This window comes from Triticum aestivum, chromosome 2D, assembly GCF_018294505.1.
Source record: "Triticum aestivum cultivar Chinese Spring chromosome 2D, IWGSC CS RefSeq v2.1, whole genome shotgun sequence".
Lineage (NCBI taxonomy): Eukaryota > Viridiplantae > Streptophyta > Magnoliopsida > Poales > Poaceae > Triticum > Triticum aestivum.
The window spans coordinates 18,268,835-18,286,379 of NC_057799.1; the positions used below are offsets into that span (position 1 = coordinate 18,268,835).

The following is a 17,545-nucleotide window of genomic DNA, read 5'->3' on the forward strand; positions in this document are numbered from 1 at the left end:
GTGGTGCACTCTAGCGCTGGTACGTGCTGCAAGCTAGAAGCTTCCCATCGAGGCACTTATTTCTGGGTCTTTTTTTCCAGCTTTTTTTTGCCCTAGTGCCGGACGTGTCTCACTAAAACTCTATAATTGCACCAAGTAGCACACATGCAATGTACCATTTATCACCACCAGAGGAGATGGGAGTGACCTTTGCAGAAGGTACCCCTTAATTAGTTGTTTCGTATACGGAGGGAGAAACAACATGAAACCATAGAGCCTCACATATCCGACCCATTTAGCCCATGGAAAACGCAAAATGTATGTGCTAATGGGTCATGCCAATAGCTGGCCATTTAATCGGTGCTTAAAGCGGCGTTGCCTTCCCTTTTGCGGGAGGTATTTCTCACCTGTACTGATTTTTAGGATAGCCTCACCTCTAGTGCTTGGTTGTAGCTCGACATATTGGGCTAGGTCAGTAGAGCAGTTTCGGAAAACTTCAACGGACCGGTTCAATCCGGTATTAGAAGCTTTTGTGCCTTTTTTGTGTGTTTTTATTTTTTGTTTTCTTTTGTTTTTAATTTTCCTTTTCACCATACAAATCTACTTTTTGTAACCCACATTGCAAAATTTTCTAAAACTTATGACACATTTTTTATACATGTTTAACATTTTTCAAATCATGACTTCACTTTTTTTTTGAATACATGTTTTTAACATTTTTCTAATATGCGTTAAACATTTTTCAAATACACGTTGAAACATTTTTCTGAATGATATGAAACATTTTCTTGAAACTAAGCGAACATTGTTTTACATTTGTATAATTTTCTTTAGAACATATTTTTGAGACGCGTCATCGCTTTTCAAATTTTCCTTTTTAGTGATACAAAACATTTTTTAATTACATGAATTTTTTTACATTGTATAAACACTTAAAAAAATGTCACCTGCATAGTTTTTAACTGTATGGAAATACTTTTTAAATACTACAAAAAAATTGAATGCTATCAACTTTTTTAGAACTATGCTAGCAAAAAAATTACACTGCGTCAATAGTTTCAAATTCGAGGCTTCTAAATTTCTAAAGTACATTAAAATATGTAGTTAGAGTATTTCCAAAAATATCAATAAAGAAATAGAAAAATCAATGAGTGAAAAAGAGAGAAAAAAACGATCTAACATGTAGGAAGCTACTTGGACTGGCCCAATAGTAGAGTCGGGAGGGTAGCGCTTGAGGCGAGAGCTCCTTCGGGGTTGCTATAAGTAACATATGGCCTCCCCCCCCCCCCCCCCCCCCCTCCCGGTCGCTTAAAACAGGGAGCAACTAGGGTACATTTTAGGCAGGCGACCAAAAGGTTACTTATGGACGCGTTCGAGCGCTCCACATGGTACACCCTACCGCCAGTACTTGTCGCACCCTGGACGCTTCCATCAAGGCCTTTTTCTAGGTCTTTTTTGTTACCAGTCTTTTTTTCTCAATTTTCAGTTTTTTTTGTCTTTTTATGTTTCTCGATTTTAAGCAGTTTTGTCTGTCAGGAGCTTGAGTTTGTTAACCATGGAGGACATGTGTGCTTCGCGTGGAAGCACGGGTGTGATGTGTGCTCTCACGTGGAGCACAAGTATGCTTTCGGGTGAAACACAGGTGAGCATCCACCCCTCCCCCACCCGCAGGACGACAAGTTAGTTTCACGTGGAAGCACGAGTTAGTACAAGTTAGAAGCACAAGCTAGTTCACTTTAGGACTACAATTTTCTTCCAAAAAAAGTTAGTCGAAACCTATTTCATTGGATCTTGTTTTTAAGATCTCAACGCGAGAAACACAACAGTAAAAACCGGTTCATGATTTGAACGCACGTTTGAAGAGTATATAATTTAAAAAACGAATATATGAAAAAACAAAACCACCCATCCCTCTTGTGTGTGGGAAAAAATTCCATCAAAACTAGTAGGTTTAGACAAATGGCACACATATGGTACACCGCATGTCACCATCAGAGAAGATGTGAGTGATCTTTATAAAGAATACCCCTAAAGGATCCCCGTTCGTAAAAAAATCCTAAACATGCGAAGGAGTGTTGAAATATATTATCCGTCTCTCTCCATCAGTTCGGACTTTTGGACGAACTGGCTGAAGCATGAATCCAATAAAAAAACTAATTCATGAATTAGGACGTAAACTTCATTGTGTTTTAAATTCCAAGAATACTATCATATGGATCAGGCACTTTGCTCTTAGAGCGACAGAAGAGTTTTCCAGTTCAAATTTAACATTTAGAGTTTCAAGCTTTTGTATTAGCAATTTAGCAGTAATTCTCAAATTTAAATATTTAGTCAATTTTACTAAACATAGAAATTTCTCAAAAAATAATAATTTGATTTGATTTCTCTAGAGTACAATTTTATAGTTTAGAAAATCAATTTTTCTTATATGATTCTCAACTTTTTGTCTTTCAAGAATATTGGTAGGTCTTCTCTTGTGACTTTGGTACATTTTAAGTGGACAGTATTGAGGTGAATTTTTTTATTTCAGTTAATATTCCAATATACTCTCCACTTAATGTAATGCCCGACAGCCTCCGCAGCAAGCAACGACGCCGTTATTCTTGAAAGCCTTTTCCTCTGAGCTGCCATTGCTGGACTGCTTGGATCATGACATAAACCAGTAAACTGAATCTAAGAACTTGAAATATATGAAAGGGCAATTGTACATGTCGAGTGGCGAAAATTAATGTGGGCAAACAAAATGGTGTCGAAAGTGTCGACTCTTTTGTACATCTGTGTCTGAATTCTGTTATTTGTATCTCTCTGTGACTATTCTATAATTTTCAGTAAGAAAAAAATCAAAAAATATTTACAAATGTACAGGGAAAAAATGAAGAGATTAAATATGAAAAAATTGGTGCAATTGCGCTCCCCTCATCTCTTCTTCAGCAGAACCATTGCCACAAATGCAACAATCCTGAAGAAGATACCATACATGAAGAGAACCACAATACAGAGTTGGTAGTTGTGAATATTGAAACCACTCCTGAAGAGCAAGCCGCAGCGAGTTATTAGCCAAACTCCAGGATATCTGAAAGAAATAAAACAGAGTAGCAAAAAAGTGAGCATGAACGAATGGAAGTTTACATACTCCGTAACGCGACAATCTCGCATGCATTTGGATGCAGTATCTATTGACAGGAGGTGTTGATGAGAAAGAAAGAAATGGAACCTTTTTGCGTTTGCAATTATGAAGCCCTCGAGTGCCCACTTTGGGTAGCTCATATTCTTCAGAAATGTAGGGGTGGTCCTTTGTGTGGATAACAAGGTCAGAACAACAGGTATCAGTGCAGAGCACTGCAGAAAGAAAAACAACATGTGAGTTAGTCTATGAGAGCATGTGACAAATCATCGGGTGAGAAGCTCAACAGTATGAGTAACCAGCATGATACTTACCAACTGCGCCGAGCCAGGATTGAAACAGATGGCGAAAGTGTATCCTATCCCGGTCACACAATACACAAGTGAGAGGAGTATGATGTAATTACTGCCAATTGATGATCTCGGATTGTTGAAGTAGTAAAACATGGAGAGGTAAATGATTGGCTTTAAAGCTGTGTTGAAATGATCGATTGTGTCCCTGGCAAGAAAGTATGCCAATGTGCTCATCCCAGATTCTCTTTCCCTCAAGTACTGCAATCGCTCAAGGGAAAATGATCTTAATGCCGCAATCTTGCACAGAAGAGCTGCACCATGGATTCATGGTATCTTAAGTCAGAGAGCTTTCACAAGGTTAGGTATAACAAGGTGGTGTGTCTGAATAATTGAACTTACAAACGGCAATGATCGTGTAAATATAGCCAGGCATCCCAAATGTCGGGTCACTGAGTTTCGCAATTGTCCCCAAGCAGATCCCAGCAAGACCTAGTATCAGGAAATCAACCCCAAGCAGTCTACCTTCACGCAGCCGCTGTTTTGTAACTCTGCAAGGAAATGCATGAAGTAACAACTGATCAGATATGCATTCAAAATTTTCAGAAGAAGCTTGTAACTGTATATACTGAGTGTACCTTCCGAGGAAGAACTTGTATTGCTTTAGGATTCCTGGTGTTCTTCTGCTGGACAGATCACCAGGTTTCGACAAACGGTGCTCAAGACGGTTGCGTTCTTGTGCAAAAGCGTTACTTACGCCTGCAGGGAGGCAATGAGGGGTCGATCCAGACATTGAACGATTGATATCAACGTCCGGGCTTTGCTCACCCATTGCCTTGAGATCATCTTTCATGTCACTTGGCACTTCGTAGCCATTGTACAACATCCAGTGCACCGGTAAATGCTTCGCCTTAATGCCTGACTCAGGCTTCACAATGCCTTCAAGAATGTCAATGTAATGGTCTGGTGGGTTTACACGGTCGGGGACATGAATTCCAAGAGTTGAGAAGTAGTCCTCAATGGTCTTGATCGGACCATTGTAAACGATAAGGCCTCCTTTTGCCAGAAGTATCAAATCATCAAACATGTTGTACAATGTGTAGCTGAAGAATGTATAAAAGAAGATATAAGAAACCTTTCAGTAAGATCAGATTTATCTCCAGGAAAATAAATATTGGCTCGAGAACTACCTCGGTTGGTGAACAACGGCGCAAATGTTCACGCCTTCAAGTGCCTCGTGACGAAGAGCTTTGAGGAGCAGCTGTGATGAGGAACTGTCCAGGCCAGAGGTTGGTTCATCCAGGATCAGCAGAGATGGCTCCATCACCATCTCAATCCCCACATTGACGCGCTTCCTCTGCCCGCCAGAGATTCCACGCTTCTCCACCGTCCCGACCACCGAGTTCCTGACCCCCTGAAGGTCCAGGGACTCTATAACCCTCTCCACAATGAGAACCCTATCACGGTGTGACATTCTCGCAGGGAGCCTGAAGGGTTACAATAGAAATGCTAAGAAACCGATGAGATGATTATTCCTGAAAGTGCATCTGATGATGTACAACCATTATTACCTGCAATTTGCGCTGAACCAAAGGTTCTCCTCAACAGTTAAGTTCCCATGAACGACGTCGTCCTGAGGCACAAAGCCAATGATCTTCTTGTAAGAACGTATACTTCCATGCGCTCCATTAACAAGGACTGAGCCGGTCACTTGATAACCGGTCACCTTCCCGGCCACAGCATTAAGGAATGTGGTCTTGCCGGCTCCAGAGGGGCCCATGACGGCGGTGACACGGCCTGGCTGGAGCTCGCCTGTGACAGACCTCAGCAGCTTCCTTTTTCCAAGTGACAGTGTCAGGTTCTTGAACTCAACCTTGAGCAAAGGCCTGGTCATCTCCTTTTGTAGCTCCTTCACCTTGGCAAGCACTCCGGTGAAGGACATGTTCTTGTTCTCTTCCTGCCTGGCCTTCTCCAACTCTATCTCGCCATACGCATACTTGAATATTTGAGTTTGAGTTGATCTGTGCTTGCCTTTCGGTGCCGGTTTGTCATTGGTAGCAACAACTTCTCCATCGTTGCTTATGTCCATGACAACCGAAGGCATGGCTTCGGATATCTCGCTTGTGTTCTGAGCTGAAAACACTATGGAGTCCGACCTTTCATTTGGCCCGGTCGAACCCATCAGGCGCGCTTCCTGCACCCTGTGGCTAGAATTCTCGAGATCTGTCTGCTGACGAAAGGATCTCCTGCGTGAAAATGTGCGTGACAGATGGTCCTGCACGCCGGTTACATGTTTCCTCGCGATCTGCTTGGCCGCCTTCCATCCCTGGTGAGCCCTGAGCTGCTGCCGAGCAAGCTGAATCGCGTTCTCCCTCGACCTCGCTTTCCTCCGTTCACGGATAGTGAGGAACTGACCTGAGCAGTTGTACACGACCAAGAGCGACACGCCTATTATACCCTGCATCAAGTAGCAAGCCTGAGTTTGGTACTCCATGGTGCAAATACAGCACTTGGTAAGCTAGCAAAATATTGAGATGCTGAAAAGGTATTACAGGATTTACCACTAAACAAGCGCCCAAAATGATGATGTTTTCATTCTCTTCGTTCTCTTTACATGAGCCTTTTATGACGCATTCTGAAAATTTTAATGTAAATTAAGTCAGCTTATCCAAGAATGAATACAATGGTGGCATCATCAAAGATGATATCGTGGCGAAGGCATGCTGATTGCGCTTACTCTCTTCTCTGGTGGAACCCAATTTGCAATAATGCCTGCAGAAGAAACAAACAACAAACAACTTAAAACAGATTCATATAGTGTGTAAAGTGAGATAGAGATGCCGTAGGATTAGATCATTACCCACTGCTACAGGACAATTTGGATGTTGTGCTTGGGCAGTGGTAACCAGCTGGACAGAAGATTTCTTCGGTGCTCCCAAAATCAGCCCATTTGTCAGCGCCACCGCAGCCGCTGGTTGAGTTTGGAGTTATCTGGTACTTGTATCTGAGAGAGATAAATTTAGCAACTCAGCTAACATGGCTTCTGCATTTGTCTACCACGAAACTGAATGCCTAAACAAATATACAAAGAGGACATCTTACGGATCACAAAGACCAGTGGTTGAGTTCCCTCTGGCACGCGGACAGTACGATCCCAACGGACAAGCTATATAGACATAGGAGACACAAAAACTCAAGTCATTTCACAATCCGATGCCCGATCTTTGCTGCAAATTTCAATTCATAACAAATAGTACAGTTATTTGGAAGTGTCCGAAAGAAACTTACGGAGCATGCAGGTGAGGCCACGGGGGCAGAAGAAGCCCTCGCAGCACGCCTGGCAGTTGGTAGCTCTCAGCGGGATGGTCTCGTTGTCGTTGGCGGCAGGGATCGGACCAACAGAGCAAGCCCACCCCGGCTCACAACCCGGCGACCAAGCGGAGATGCCGCAGTTTATGTTGGTCTCCAGGAAGAGGTTTTTCTCGCCTTTCGGGTTATACAGGCTTGTGAAGTAGAACTTCGCTTCTGCCGGCGTGCATAACCGCTGCGGCATGTCACCTGAGTGCATCATTCACACATCAGACACCTTACTCATAATCTGAAACTAGTCTCTTTCTGTATGATTTTTCAGTTGGGACCGGGATGTTCTTTTTCCCGTAAAAAAAATAATGTGAAAATGTAAAATGAAATAAGAAGGTCAGTTGTCGGAAAAGATGGCAAGTCAAACTAGTGGCTAACTTATTAGAGTTGATCCTGTCAAGCCCAATGGTGTTGAGGTCACATTCAAGAATTATTAAACAGATAAAATTTACGTTGGAAGGCCACTTGGCATGACCACCTAATACCAAGTCCCTATCAGACCCTTCCAACTCGAGAAAATGCGCCGGAGAAGAGTTCAATTCCAAAAGAAACCGTCTCAATCTATACACGTTGCTTGCCGAACACAGCACTAGTTTACAATACCAGGGAGTGGACGTTTGCGGTTTTGTTTGGGTGGCAATAGAAAACCATGGCTGTGAATTCCAAGTCTGTTCACGCTACTGAGATATTCTGATTGCACTTACGGTATTACCAAGAAGTACAATTTGAATTGGAATTTGTTAGCAATAAATCAAATTTTATAGTAGGAGAAAAAAAAATTGTAAACACTATTTAAAAAAGAGGCTATAGCAGGGCGCATTGGACCGGAGCATATGGATGCGATCCAGTCAAAAAGAGCAGACACAGGTTAGCCCGTCGCTAGCAACTATTTAATTCCACACTGACTGTGTGTAGCCAAAGAGAATCTTCAACGCGGGATTAAAAATTCAAGAAAGCGGAAGCAAATCGCCGCAAGGGAACTAGTAGCAGCAGCGGTCAATGGACCCAATCGAACCCAAATCAAATCAGCAACCAGCAAGGGCGCAATTCAGCAAACACATGAGCTGCACGCACGCAGGAATGAACCAAGCAGCAGAGGAAACTGGACGCATCATGGCAGGGCGGACGGATGGATCACCTCTGGTTTCGGCGAGGCAGCGCTCCACGAAGCCGAGGTCGGAGGTGTAGTTGAAGGCCCCGTTCCAGTCCTCCTGCCTGCGCAGATCGCAACCGAGATCAATCACCACGAAATCAAAGTCGTCAGGCTCGTACGGGAAAACAGAAACAGAGGAGGCGGGCGGAGTGTATGTACTTATGTACTACTCACGTGTCGGAGACGCAGAAGCTGAAGCGGTCGGAGATGGTCCTGGCGACGTCGTTGGTGAGCCCCGTGAGCTGCGCCTGCACGCCCCTCATCTCCGGCGGCACCGGCGGCTGCTGCTGCCCGCTGGCGCCCCCGGCGAACAGCGCGAGCGCGAGCAGAAGGGAGAGCACCGGCAGGCCGGCCCGCCGCCGGTACCGCGAGTGCTCGGCATCGCGCATTCCGGGACAGAGGTGGAGCAGGCAGGCGGCGGAGAGCCGGGGGAGAGGGCCGGGGCTGGTACTGGAACTGTGGGAGGCCAGGGAGAGAGAGAGGAGGGAGGAGAAGAGGAGGAGGGAGACGGTGAAAAATGAGTAGACATGATGCGATTTTAAACGCCTGGGGAGTGGGGACGCGTGGTACTCACCAACGCACGCACACGGCTTTGAATATTCGGCGGAGCGGAAGGGCACGTTGAGGTTGAGGCAGGCAGCCGCCGGTGTCATCTGCTCGCGCGGGGTAGAATGGATGGATGGATAAACAAACCAACGGGTTTTTGACAGAACCAACGGTTGATCCGGCGGCGGGGGTTGGTGGAGGGGCAGCTTGCTGCTTGCTTGCTTGCTTTTGGCTTGGCCTGGATCTGTCCGAGGACTGCTTCTTTGCAGGTACTTGCAGGGGAATTTCATACTCCTCCAGCGTACCAGAGCAACAGCCATCGCCATGAAGAAAGTCGTAGATCAGAAGGATCAAAACTTGTAAACACCCAAACGAAGACGAACGAAAACCGGATCCAAACTGATCCATCGAAGACCGGGACCGACCGAATCCCGCGAGATCCGACGGAGGCACCCCTCCACACGCCCTCCGACAATGCTAGACGCACCATAAGGACGGGGATTGAACGTGGCAAACATTATTCCTACTAAGGAACATCACGGCCGCCACACAACCCCAACCGAGACGCTGAATCTAACACGAATGAGAACGGGATCCCCCCATCAACAAGGCGGGGGGCGGGGCGAGATTCTCCGCACCTCCATGGTCGAGGTGGACCGGCGGTGGCGCCAACGGGAGGAGAATGGGCTTTTCTTGTGGAGGAGGAAAGAGATACGCTTAATCTAGAGCCTATTATCAAAACAACAGATTTTGTTTTGCAAAAAAACATTTGTTTTTTCCTTTACAGCATCTACAACCGGACCCCTGGAAACGTTCGGACGGACAACCTGGTTACTATCCGGGCAGAAAAGAGGGGGGGGGAAGCCACCCGATCGGACCCCCAATTTTGACCTAGGGAGGCCCGGACGCGCCGGGGCACGCCCGCCACGTCAGCTCCGGCCCAGTCTAGCCCACCCACCCCACTACCATCCCCAGAAAAAGTAGACCTGGACAAAATCCTAGCACAAACTCCACTTCGCTTCTCGCTCCTCCTGCCTTCTCCACTCTCTTCCCTTCCAATCTTTGCTTCTCCACCATGGCCGAATTCGGCTACGACGAGATCAAGTGGGTGGGGCTCGCCGCCTCTAACCCATCGAGCATGTCCGAGCTGGACGAGGAGGAGATCACACTCCGCATTGCGCTCCGGCACTCGCGGATGGACGTGGGGAGGAGGAACTCCTCGGCTATGTCCGCAAGCTCCTTGGTGGGGAGCTTCTCCTCCACGGAAGCCAGGCGCCATCCCGCCCGCTCTCTGCCATGCGCGGCACTGCCAGCACCAGCCCCGGCTAGGACCACTGGGTGTTGGTGCCCGCTGGCATGGTAGCGGCAGTCTGAGACGGTCGGCCGCGCCTACCTCCAGGCGATGAAGGCGGCAACACAGGGAGTAGCGAGGCACGGTGGCTGCAGGTCCTCAGATCTGCGCCTGAGCCGCTGCTGCCCACCAAGGACGACGATGCGACGCCCTGCCTCGCAATATGCCGGTTGTACACCTCGGTGGAGACGGATGCCAGCCGCCGTCGTCGCAAGAATGCGGTGGCACTTCGTTGCACGCTCAAAGAGTTGACCAATGTGAGTAGGCAGAAGGAGGTGGCGAATGACAGAGTCGTCCAGCTCGTGGCGGAGCGGAGCCGCGCCACACGTCGCTTGGCAGGCTTCATGAGCTCGTCTGCGTCCTCTTCCGGCTCCGACAATGACAGCGGGACGACAGACGACGACTCGCCGCCCGCCGCGGATGCTTAGGGCGCAGACACCGCCGAGACCCCAAGGGGATACGGTCAGGGAGGGAATGGCGAACTCAGCCGCCCCCATGTTTATATTTCAGTTTATTTAGTTAAAATATGAACCGTTTCGGTCATTTTGCATGAACTCTGTGGATGTCCGCCGTTGCAAATGCTAAGTTTGATGCTATAACGTATGATCAATGTAGTTTGCATGCTTTTGTATGAAACATAGGTAGAAGATTTGAAGTTTGTGATTGTGGACAGAGGGAAATGACAACTGTCCGGGCACTGCCAACGGACGCGCTCAGGTGTGCCCATGACTCCATGTGCGTTTGGGGGCGGAATTTGCCCATCCCGGTTGAAGATGTTGTTACTCCCTCTAATCCATATGAGTTGGAAGGAGTATAAGGTTTCTTTTTGTTTCAGTCAGATAATATATGATCTCTCGCACCATCGGAAACGGTTTTGATGATGACATGGCGACGGTTTCACACATGCTGCCGTCTAGCCCTGTATAATTTGGAGAGAAAAAGAAGGAGGATAAGGAATGAAAGCAATAAAGAAAATAATTTTGAAAAAGAGAGGAAATATTCAATTGTAGTTGCTCAATCTTCAGAGATTTTTAGGAACTTTTATGACAAAACAAGATATTTTGGAAAACCATGCTTGGAATTGGGTAGAGTAACTAAAGTTTTTTCTTTCTGTTTTTATTGTCTCTTATTTTCTCAATAATATTTTCTGCAATATTCATGATTTTTTCATAATCATTCCAATTTTATATATGTTTTTCACAATTTCCTGGAAAGCTTCATTCAAATAAATATTTCTTATCACTCCCCCCCCCCCCCCCCCCCCGCGCGCTCCCCACACCCCCAGACACACACACATGGTTATACTTGAGTTTTTCACAATGAAATAAAACGTGTTTTTAGTTTATTTCAGATTTATTTTTTCCTTCTGGATTTGTGTTTCTGTTTTGTTGTTGATTGAGCTACTAATTTCAGAAAAATAATCACTAAGTCATTGCTTAAATCGTTTTCGTTGTGTCACAAGATCCAATTTATACGGTTTTGATACTTGTGGGACCAGAATGACCCGATATTTGTTCATGGGCCAAACTTTAAACTTGTAGTCAAAGCCTCGCGCTACTTCTCTCAAAAAAAAAAAAAAAAAGCCTCGCGCTACTCGGGTATGAACGGAAGCTGGTGAAGCTTCCCTTCCCGCTACTAGACAGGGTCACAAATATCACCTTTCCTTCTCCTAACTGATAGAGTACTAGTCAACATCATCCATAGGGGACTATGTATACTGGCTAGGGTGCATGAGGCTGCTGGGCAGTGGTGTAGATGCTGGATCCGGCCGGGTCGCGACAGTGCTAGCCGGGGTGCCTGGGCATGGCTCTAGGCTGGAGCGCATGGTGCTCTCCTCATCTTCGACGACCCCTCCCGTTGGACTGCGGTGATGACTTTGACGCGACGGTTTGGTGGGGTGGTTGTTGATTCCCCATCCCCAACGATGCCTACCTGTGGTGGCGCAGCGGGCGCGTGAGGCCTCGTGACGGGGCCATAGCTGGTGCAGCTCTAGCCCCGACGACCCTGGACCTACGTCCTCCAGCGTCCACGACTCACTGGCGTCCTTCACTCGCGCGACTACGCCCCCGGGGTCCTAGAAGCTATGTCCCTTCCAGCTTCTTCGACTTGTCGACATCCTGGCGGCTTCAGCCCCGGCAGCCAACTTGAATTAAGATATCAACCAAGACTTCCCATTTGCCGGACGAGATGCTTTACTGAAAAACTACAATACTACACTATACCAATTTCAAGAAATCCGCAAGTGAATCTATTTTGAATTCACTAGCCGGTTCTTCGTTCCCCTCCAGTTCTTGGCTCGGAGCTGAGTATGAACACTTTATATAGCTCGATCGAGAAACAAGCTGATCTTGAGCCAACATTGGCTCGCTCGATTTTTCTCGATAGCTCGATATCATATTTTGATATATATTAAAAGGAAATGAGATAAACTATTACCATATAGATAGTCCAAACAAAATTTTATCATATATATCGTGTATGATTTTCTTCATTTTACCCACTACCAGACATGGACGTTTAATTAAGTATGGAGAAAATCTAGCCCCACTATAATATGTGGTCAGCCATGTGTTAAATATCATGTTATTTTCGCCAAAGTTTGAGAGCAGATGCACCTTTGTTTTCTTCTCTTCCTAGTTCATCCATGATCTCTTTCTATTAAGTACTAGTCTTCAGTAGACAGGATAAGCTGAATTATATAGTGACTCCTTATGTTGTGTTGTGGGCTACCTTATTGAAAATTTGTCTTAGACTATTAAAGAAAATCATATTATTTATCTCGAAACTCGCTCGAGATCGTCATAAGTTGAACACAAGCCACTTTCTATAGCTCGACTTGAGCTTCGCTTGGTTTGAGCTCGCTCGAATTTTAGTGTAAGTTGAGCTGAGGCTAAGCCAACTCGACCCGTATGCAACCCTATCCCCCCCCCCCCCCCCCCCCGGCGCGCGCGCTGTCCACACACACAATTATTACATGAGTTTTTAAAAATGAAATAAAATGTTTTTTATTTCTTTCAGATTTTTTTTTCGTTTTCTTCTGGATTTATGTTTTTGTTTTGTTGTTGATTGAGCTGCTAATTTGCAAGAAATAATCACCAAGTCATTGATTAAATCAATTTTGTTGTGTAACAAGATCAGATTTATACGTTTTTTTGTACATGTTGGACAATGACCCGATATTTAAGTTGATGGGTCAAACTTTGAGCTTGTAGTCACAGCTTGATGCTACTCAGGTAATGAGCGTCAGCTAGTGAAGCTTCCCGCTACTGGACAGGGTCACAAATATCACTTTTCTTTTCTTAACAACAAGTTAACTCATACTGGTCAACATCATCTATAGGAGACTATGTATATGCCTAAAGCAATCTTCGTTTTGACATGGAGATGGTCAAAGAGATCCTCACATATTCCAACAAAAGAAAAGAAAAAAGATCATCGTATACATGATTTGCCTAGAAAGTGTTTCACCTTGACTTGGTTCAGACTACCTATCGCACCCCACTACACCCAGGATGATCATATTAAGCACCCCTAATGGAAACAAGTTTTCAAACTTCAATAAGCGGGTGAACATTTGACCGGCGAAGTCCTGCATAGCGGCCCGAATACCCACACCTTGAGAGGCAGGCCGAACCAACACCGTGTCCAACATCTTCAAATCCAATACCACGGACCCAGCAACGAACAAGACAACCCCTTCACGAAGCCATGGATGCCTATGCCCGTGACGTCGTCGCCATCCGATCCAAAGAACCAGAACTAGGGTATTTCTCAATGGCCGAAGAGTGGCACAAATAAAAGCACCCGGGACGCTACGCACAACTTTGTTGGTGCCTCCCCATCCCCCATGGCTGCCGCCTCCGGCCTGGTCGTGTCTTACGACTCGCTTGCAAATCTCTAGGCGTTCTTGGCAGGGGTACTTTGATCGAGTCGAGTTTGGAGCATGGATGCGCGACCAAGGTGCATCGTGATGGTCGTGACGCGGTTTGGTTATCCCGAGTCCCGTCTCCTCGCCTTCCATGGTTGAAGCCCGGGCTAGACGGGTTTAGCAGTGTTATATCCTCTGTTCGAACCGGGCATTCCTTGTCTCTCCGCTCCAGCACCATACCAACATCTTCTTGCGGTCGTCATGTGTTATGTGCTTCTTGTACTCATTCTAATTCTTTCTATCAATGAAATGATATATGCAAGCATTGCATATTCGGGATTAACTTGGACAAGCCTTGACGATGTCTCGTGCGTCTCCGGTTAATTTTCTTTTCGGGTTGCAGAAATCAATTCAATCGGTGAGCCGGCGGTTGCTTCGGGGAGCTTTCTCTAGCTAGGTAGGCTCGTTGCGGTTGTCACGGCTAGCTCACGAGTCCGTCCTCCATGTGCCGCGTCAAGGACTCAGATGTTTTCTATCTCTACCATCGATGAATTTAAAAACCTCGTAGCAAGACACCTGCGTCATGCAATACGCACGGAAGAATGACAGTGACGAAAGCATCAAACGTGCCGTGTCGTGTGTGTCGAGAAAACATGTTATATTATGCGACAGAGGGAGTGTTTCTCCATTTCATACACACACACAGAGAAGATCGGATCGGTGTGCACCATGATCGGTGGCGCGAGAACAAATGGCAGAGGATCAATGCGCGTCTCCGTCAGTTGTTAATTCACTTATTTCGCAAAAATAATTTGTTAACTCATTTGGCGGCCTCGGAGAGACATACACAAATTTTCACCCTCTTCTCTACGACGCGGCATGCATGGATGCAAGGGTCGACCGGCTTGCTCGCTGCGCCGGCGGCTCCGGCGACACATGGGGTGGACTCAGCACGGGATCGCGTCATTTGGAGCGCATCCGCGCGTCGCGCCGCGTCCAGGAACCACACACATGCATCCACGCCTGATGATGACAGGTAGCCGGATGTGTCTCTTCTTGTTTTTGTCTATAGAGAATGCGTATGCATATCTGTTGGGGTTTGATGCATGCATCCACGGCGGCTGGTGCGGCTTAACTTAACCCAGTCGTCCCTGTCAGCGGTCGCGTTCAGATCTCGACATGGAGCTTTCCGAGCAAGGAGTGGGCGCAGGGTGGAGCCGGAGCCGACTCTGTCAACACAAATCTGTTGCTCCGTGACTTGGCAAAGATAATTCAGACTTTGATTCGCCATGCCATGCATGTGTGTGTGTTAGTACATCTTAGCGCTGCAGTACACGGTGCTGCATCCTGTCATACTCCCTCGCAATTTTTTTTTCCTGTCATACTCCCTGGCAAAAAAAAAAATCCAGTCATACTCCCTCTTTCTCAAAATGTAAGGCATGTTTGACTTTGCACGATTTTTGATACATGCCTTTGACCATTGATATAACCAAAGTATACATGGATGAAACATGTATAAATGACATCCTCATATTTGCCTTGCAAAACAATTGTCTTCCACGTGTCCTTATACTAGTTTTGTAGACATACAATAAGTAAGCATTATAATCAAATTTGTGCGATGAGAATCAGAAGAAGTCAAGCTCGCCTTATATTTTATAAAGGAGGACACGCCGTGTGGAGAACTAAACATAGGCAAGATGCTTAAAAATGGGTTATATATGTTCCCACGCTCATACATGCTTCGTATAAAGTATACACTATTTATACATACACATGAATATAAATAATGAATATGTATAGAAAAAGAACCAAACATAACTTGAAAATTCTAATCTGCAATATTACTAATTTTTTATTACCCCCTCTATCCAAAATAACCTGTCGCTCGAATGGATGCGTCTAGACATATTTCAGTGCTAGATACGTCCATTTGAGTGACAAGTAATTTCAGATAGTAGTAGTACTAATACAGATTTTATGGGCCTCGGCCCACTAAATCTTGTACTCGGCCCAGTTAGAATTCTGAAATTGCAAACGTCCATTTAAGTTGCATGGCAAATGTGAAGTTTAGTACCATGTTGCTAGTGAAGTGGAAGAAACATCAATATAAAAGGATGGGCTATTGCCTACTCCAGTAGCATAAGAAACGAGAGCAATAACGCGCGTGCTCACTCATCACCCACTTCACTTCACCAATGCATGTGTCGCGTGAATTGAGTTTGAGTTTGGACTAATGTTATGCACCTTGTAGGAAGAACTAAATTTTCCTCAGCAGTTCATTGCCTAGTTCTAGGTGTACCTGCCAATGCCTAATCTCACTGTGGACACGTTTTCTATGCTCAGAGTCTTTCACCACATGTCAGTTGCATCTCTCTTTGCTCTCCCCACGCGTCCCCTTCATGCAAAATAGACGGAACAAAACCCACATGTATGTCGAGTTCCTCTGCGCTGAGATGCTTCTCCTGCGACCCCATCATGACGACTGTGTGCACAACTGTCCAGGAGAGCAGTCCTCTGAAACCGCATCCCTTTAGAACCTACACCGGGTGAGGTATGAAAAAGCTTTTGGGGGCATCTCGGGGCGACTGCTCTTTCAAGTTCGATTACATCCTCCACACCTGTCCGCCTGGTTCGACTACTTCCTCTACTGCAGACGACCATCCTGTTTTCACCACCATGCCCGAAGACGGGGCTGCACCGGAGTTTCCGGTGGCCTCGTATGTTCTAATACCCTCTCTCTTGACATATGTGATTGGTCCATATGCGTATGTGTTAGATGTTCCTAGGCTGTTGTATGTGATTTGTCATGTCAGTAATCTTGTGCTGATGCTAATTTCGATTAAGCTTAAAGGAAATTTGCCTAGCTAATTCCTTAACAGCACATGATTGGATCAGCTCTCGTGTTCTTGGTGTGATGCGCATCCTATTCACAGCTTAACGCTCCGCGACTCCACTCTATGTGATCATGCGTTAGTGCTGCATGCGAGCTTACTTATGGAACACCGAAGCAGATCAGAACACATGATCATCTGTTTATTTAGTATATCTCTCAGTTGCCACTTGATATATCCGAATCCAACACAAGGACCCACCCGTCTACAGACTCAATCAATTATCTAAAGCACACTTGCAACCAATGAACTCAATTATAGGTATTAGTGGCTGGGGCACTACATCTGTACATCTCGATGTATCACGATCAAAAGAGACGCTACCGATCTAGTAGTAGTAGCTAGTGCATGCACCCCCATGCATGTGAGAGGTTGGACCCAGTTTCCATCGATCGACCACGTTGGCAAAGCTGAACCCGGCCAATATCATATGCCAAGGCAGACTGGACGCAATCTTTGAAGGTTGAACAAGGACCATGCATGCATATGGATGCATGACAGAAGAATGATTAACAAACTGGCTTCTGGCATTGCTTACGCGCAGGGGCACATCACAACTGCGTTTGGACAACATAAAGCTTTTTTTCTTCCAAGGAAAAAGCATACTCCTACTATGCAAAAGTTATTATGTCTTGTTATGCAAAAGTTATGCATGCACCCATAGACTTTGGCTCTGCCACCACCGTCGAGTTGGTCGTCGCCAGATTCTACCAACTGTTGACTTTGTAGGCTGAGCCGAATAGCATTGCTGGTTAATTGGATAATTATTATAAGGTCAATTTGTGATATGGTACATGCATGGACCTTGGCTATGCCGTGGTTTCCTAGGAAAATCCTGTGGCGAAAACAAGACCGGCTTCTCTTGTCCGTTTTTTTTGTTTTTTTGAGAAAGGCTTCTCTTGTCCGTTAGTTACGGACGCACGAAACAAGAGTGGCAGAGGAGTACGTGGTAGACACCGACGAGTGATGACTGCACTTTC

General features: G+C 45.9%; 1 protein-coding gene across 1 annotated transcript; it reads right to left on the reverse strand.

The window, feature by feature from the left end:
• Positions 1–2,681: 2,681 nt before the first annotated feature.
• On the reverse strand, positions 2,682–8,419 carry LOC123051170 (ABC transporter G family member 25). The gene is made up of 14 exons (XM_044473974.1): positions 8,081–8,419; positions 7,892–7,968; positions 6,682–6,951; positions 6,496–6,559; positions 6,254–6,397; positions 6,131–6,165; positions 5,955–6,028; positions 4,965–5,851; positions 4,584–4,880; positions 4,032–4,496; positions 3,796–3,944; positions 3,418–3,707; positions 3,194–3,318; positions 2,682–3,052 (listed from the first exon to the last, which is right to left on the reverse strand). The coding sequence occupies exons 1-14, from the start codon at positions 8,293–8,295 to the stop codon at positions 2,896–2,898; spliced, it is 3,249 nt and encodes a 1,082-aa protein (XP_044329909.1). The 5' UTR covers positions 8,296–8,419; the 3' UTR covers positions 2,682–2,895.
• Between the last annotated feature and the right edge of the window lie 9,126 nt (positions 8,420–17,545).